Consider the following 5,504-nt stretch of genomic DNA (forward strand, 5'->3'; position numbering starts at 1 on the left):
GTGGAATCTGATCATATAAGAGATTCCCTTAATAACTTTAGGATTGCTTTCTGTATGTTTTTGTTCCTGAATAAATCAAACTATTTGACACGAGCAATCATTTTATTTGAAAAAAGTGAATTGCTATATACAGTACGTAAAAAAACATGAGATCAGGCCTAAAACATTTCTTGTCTTTTTGCCTTTCAAGTTCATCTCATACAGTCCTGTTATAAAAAACAGGAGAATCCACACACCATCAGCATTCCTGTACAGCATTCAACAGAGGACAAATAAAAAAACATATTACATTATCGTCACTTTTTCATCATCAGTGTGATCAGATATCAAACCTAAACCAGTAGATTTGATATCTGATAAAAGTGATATCAAACATTGGTCTCAAAACACACACAATAAATGTGTTTTTCCTCCTTGTGTGTGTATATACGTCTTCCTGTAATATTGTATGGTGTTACAATTAATGATTCAGTGTTTTTGCTGACTAAAGATTGCCCCCTGTTGGACCACAGTGGGAACTGGCACATGGCTCCTCACCTCTGTACAGCTGACCCCGAATAGGGTTCAGACTAGAAAGCGGGACAATCAAACATCTGTTTAAGGATCTCTGATATGATATGTTATTAATTATTTCTGATTGATAATACTTTAATTTATATATAGATTATCAATTTGGATTTAGGAAGAACAAATGATAGACATTTTAAAAAAAGGTGATGTAGGAAGCAAAAAGTGGAAAACATTCTGAATGGGTGTCTGTTCCTCAGGGGTCTCAGCCCTTAGTTGAAATGATTGCATAGCTCTGAGAGTTGGCTCCAGCCCCTCTCAGGCCCACATGCTGTTAATACAGCAATGATTTAACACTGAACAGTCAACCAAAATGTAATCCCACAGCAATAGAAAAGGTTAGGATCATTTTAGCTCTATTGCCGAAACAGATTTAAAAACATACAACCAAAAGACATTCTTTGTAGCAGGGCTGTGGTCAGTATGTCCTTATTTGATTCGGTTTGGGAACTTCTATTATTATTCATTGGTTGAAACAAATCATTCATTCAAGATTATCCACAGACATGAAGGATCTTCATTGTATCATCTGTATATTTCTCAAGTTTGACACGATTAAAACACACATTTAAAGTAGTCGTTTAAAGCAACATTTTACTTGGTATAACATTTATAGCTGCATGCATCAACCATTTCAATTATTTCTGCAAATTGCTATACAAACTGAAGCTAGAGTCATACCAAAGCATGTTCATAAATGTTTATATACTAAGTGAAACATTGCTTTAATTCAATTTAAAGAGAATACATCCCATTTTCCTCTGTCTCACAGTGCTGTTTTTTAACAAAATTTTGTGCACAAGACAGAAAATATCAAATGTATTCACTGAACAGCTCCAACAGAAGGAGGGTGCATTGTCCTCTTAATGTTTTTAACAACTCACACAGCCCTCATAAGTTTCTGCATTACTTCTGCAAATGTTTCATTTCTGATACATTTATTAATGCATGCCTCATACATTTTTAATGGGATTCAATTGGACTGCTTGATACATATTTAATGAGGTTTTATGAACATTGTTCCCTCAGAATGATCACTGACAGCTTCTCATGAGTTTGGTGAAGCAATGTCCATGACGTTTAGATCTAAAAAAAAAAACCATTACTGACATACAAAAATGAAGGAATGTAAACATACAGACACATACTCACTCACTCACTCACACAGAACATCTATATATGAGCTATGCAAGTTATTGTTATCATTCTGCTACAGTGTGTGACAGCAGTTGTTTTAAAACAAGAGAATGTCTGTATTTTATTGGAGCAAAGCCAAACTCTGCAGCTCTGTTCGGCCCTTGGGACGCGCCATACACATGTTACTGTTTGTACCAAGCAGAGGAGCTGGCCACCCATTGCTCCAATCTTCTCTTCCACTCAGCTCGCCTCCTCTAATGCCATTTAAACATTTTAGCGCTAAGTGAGGAAGTCCACAGGGAGGAACAGAAGGAGAAGTGAGTGCACATGTTATAAGACCCTATATGAGACCCTCTTCTCTGTATTCCTATTGCTTACTGTACATGCTCTGTTAGCTGCCTCTTCATTCACTCTCACCCCTCCCAGTGTTCACATTGGACTTTTCCACATCATCCTTTGCGATGCAAAAAACAAGACCAAACCACAATGAGTGGTAAGTGCAGATGGGGGTGTTTTGGTGATGATGGTTGTCGGGGCAGGTGCTATAGCTCGCTGTGGCGCACAGGAGGCTCTAGCTTGTGGGACAGGGCGGTGAGGACCTTGTCAAACTTCTCATAACGCTCCGATTGGCTTCCCTCAGAGCCGCGGCTGCCCCACAGGAGACGCATCTGAAACTCCGTCTGGAAGATCTCGCGTATTTCTGCTCGCTCCTGAAGTCCTGGAGAGGAGAGGAAAGAGAGGATGTTACTCTTTGTAGATGACATTGTAATCATGATAATAACAGTCTATAACAGAAAACAGTTAAGTTAGTTAGTTAATAAAAACTCCATAATTATACTAAAATAAAAAGAAGAATGTGGGACTAAAACTGAACTGTCTGTAGCTGATTTTGTCAAGTAATAAATGTAACTTAAATTAAAGTCTTCTGTCTCAGTTCTTTTATTTAAAAAAGAAAAACACTGCAACATAAAATGAACCAAATTATTTGTGGCAAAAACATCTACCAAATGGATGTAAAAAAAAATAAGTAAAGTAAGCCACAACTGAAATAAAATGTGAAAAAAACATTAAAATTTTAAACATATGGTATAAAAAAATAGTGCTAAACATTCACAACTATCATTAATCTGTCCAGGCAAATAATCTTAACTAAAAAGGTCAACAAGCCTTTTCAGAGTTTTTAACCATATCTCATGATGAAGGTCATCAGTGCTCTTTTCCCCTATATATAACCACTTATTGTCACATGACTCTTAAGCCAGTTACATTTGCTGATGAAGAGATGAGGTTGAAAGCTCTGAAAAGTGGACATTTGAGATTAGATTATTTTATCACAGACCCCTTTCTAACATCCATGGATAAATATCATTATAAGGTTACAGGGAATTTAACCAGTGTGCCTTGATTGATGTTTATTAAGTACATTCTGGTGCTCAATTGAATAAATCTAACCCTATAGATGACGTAAAGATAGCTTTTGAACATAAACATCTTGAGCTGAACCAATTACAGCAACTGAAGCAGAAGTCTCAACTTTGGCTTACAGCATTGTTGATGAAGGGAGCAGACTGAGGTCAATCTGATCGATAGCGAGATATAACAGAAAACAGAGATCTGAACTGATAGCTATTGACACACGGGTCAATAAAGCAGTAATAGCTTCAAACTGAGAACCATTGGGGAGGTATTAGGGATCAATACAGTTAACAAAGTAACCACCACACACACGCACACACACAGACACAATCGTTACATGAAATCAGCGATGTCGTGATAACACTGATACCAACCACACTCGTCATTATTAACAGCATTAGATGGAGCACAATACCCGCTGTACCACAAGAACATTTTTAGTGTCTGTGGTAAGAAAATTGTTTATTATTTCTGATGGTTGGTGTGGATAAAATAATTAGCAAGGTTGACTGTATTCATGAGCTTAAACCAACCAGTAGAGGGGTGGTGAGAAAACATACCTTAATGGTGTTATTCATCCTGAGGGGAACATGAGTGTGTGTACCAACTAAGTATCATGGCAATCCATCTAATAGTCTAGAGCTCTATTAAACCATCTATCTCACCAAATCGCACACATTTAGGATATTTAATGTAATCTCCTTTTGATAACTAATGTAATAACTAGTGTAATATTCTTTTACTTCCATCCCCTTAAACTGTTTGGAGCTCCCTTGCTCATTATCCATTTAATATACCTATGTTGAGATATGTCACTGCTGGTGGCGCTAGAGGAAAAGTCAGAGGACCACTTAGGTCATTAGGAATTAATCCTCTGGGGAACATGAAAATGCCTAACCAACTAACAGACTGACATTGGCATACATGGGGCCGCACTACTACTGCCGCTCAAAACAACACAGATAACGTCTCACACCATGCTTGCAAAGACTGCCCTTAGCCTTACCCTGCAGTTTGGTCTCAGCGTAGGTTCTATAGATCCCCCCGTGATGCGCGATGGTGCGCGCTGCCTCTAGGTGGTACATGACCACGTCTACTCCCACCTCTGCACTCTCCCAGGGCTCCAGCGCCTCCCCGAGAGCCATGCCCCGCTCCAGTAAGGACAGGACGGGAATGATGTGGGGGAAGGAGGTGTTGGACAGAGCACTAGACTCTGTGAGCAGAGCAGAGTTTTGAGTTCAGAACTGGAGATAAGTACATACTGGTAAATTTTTTGTACAGAACACACACCAGCCACGTAAACCAAGATCTCACCTTTGCCATCATTCATATTCTTCATGAAAGGTTTGAGTTTCTTCTCATATAGAATAGCGCCCTCTGTGTGTCTCTGGCGTAATGTCACCCACGTCTGCTCCAGGCGGGAAATCTAAAGCAATGAGTGATACAACAACAATTTCAGAACGCATTAAAGAACATTTTATGATGAGAAGTGTTTGTGCTAATGATGGTGACTTTTTATCTGCATCTCTCTTACCTGTGGCAGCTCCAGTGCTCTCATCACAGCAGCAAAGCCAAACATGTTACCCAGGTTGCTTTTCAACTCTGCTGCCAATTGAATGGTCTTGTGAAGGAGGGCTGCTCTCTCCTCTGTGCTTCCCGTACAGCCTAGCAGGTCCACTGCCATCATGATAGACATGGTGTAGAACCTGAGAAAATAAGAAGGCACTGTTCAATAAAACTTGAAGATGTTGAGTCAAAGCCTAATTTGAAAGTCACTTTGGAATTTCACATTGTGGCACATTGTACTGTTTTATATGAGTGATGCAATCTGAGAGAGCCTTCAGATGTTGAAGAAATATATATTATTTACAGTACTCAAGCAGTTAAGTTAAGGAAGAGCTGTTATTACATTGATTTGAAAAATATTCATTATTGTGTGTAATGAAAGGAGATGAGAAGAGGATGACAGATTTAGGGGGTGACGATAACAAGAGGAAAGAGAAGAGAGGAGATTGAGGAGGAAGAACAGAAGAGCCCAGCTAACCAATTGCTGAATTAATGTCAGTGAGTGGAAGACAGTGGGATGTTTGTACCTCTCCAGTAGGTCAAGTCTGAGCTGGTGTCCATGTGGTAGAGTCAATAACTCCAACCCTGAGGACACTCCCATCATCCTTTGCATCTCAGAGGTTACACCTAATATTCTGGCCACCTGTCCAAAGAAATAAAAAAGAGTGATTAGCTGTATGTGTGGTGGGTGTGCATACATTTATGTGTCCATATGTGTGCATTTACAGTATGTGCTTATGCAAGTCAGCATGTGTGAATGTGTATTTAATTGCTTTCGTGCATGTGTTTGCTACTGAACTGTATATATATATATATAT

General features: G+C 38.9%; 1 protein-coding gene across 2 annotated transcripts in view; it reads right to left on the bottom strand.

The window, feature by feature from the left end:
• Nucleotides 1–89: 89 nt before the first annotated feature.
• Nucleotides 90–5,504, bottom strand: part of sh2d3ca (SH2 domain containing 3Ca) — a 53,816-nt gene continuing 48,401 nt past the window's right edge. For both annotated transcript variants that reach the window (XM_035668554.1, XM_035668553.1), the window contains 5 exons: nucleotides 5,214–5,329; nucleotides 4,655–4,826; nucleotides 4,435–4,546; nucleotides 4,127–4,333; nucleotides 90–2,422 (listed from right to left, as the gene is read on the bottom strand). In XM_035668554.1, the coding sequence (XP_035524447.1) occupies nucleotides 2,247–2,422; nucleotides 4,127–4,333; nucleotides 4,435–4,546; nucleotides 4,655–4,826; nucleotides 5,214–5,329 (783 nt within the window). In that variant the 3' untranslated portion in view covers nucleotides 90–2,246. The remainder of the gene's footprint in view (nucleotides 2,423–4,126; nucleotides 4,334–4,434; nucleotides 4,547–4,654; nucleotides 4,827–5,213; nucleotides 5,330–5,504) is intronic.

This window comes from Morone saxatilis, unplaced genomic scaffold, assembly GCF_004916995.1.
Source record: "Morone saxatilis isolate NCDOM2014 unplaced genomic scaffold, NCSU_SB_2.0 Contig21, whole genome shotgun sequence".
Lineage (NCBI taxonomy): Eukaryota > Metazoa > Chordata > Actinopteri > Moronidae > Morone > Morone saxatilis.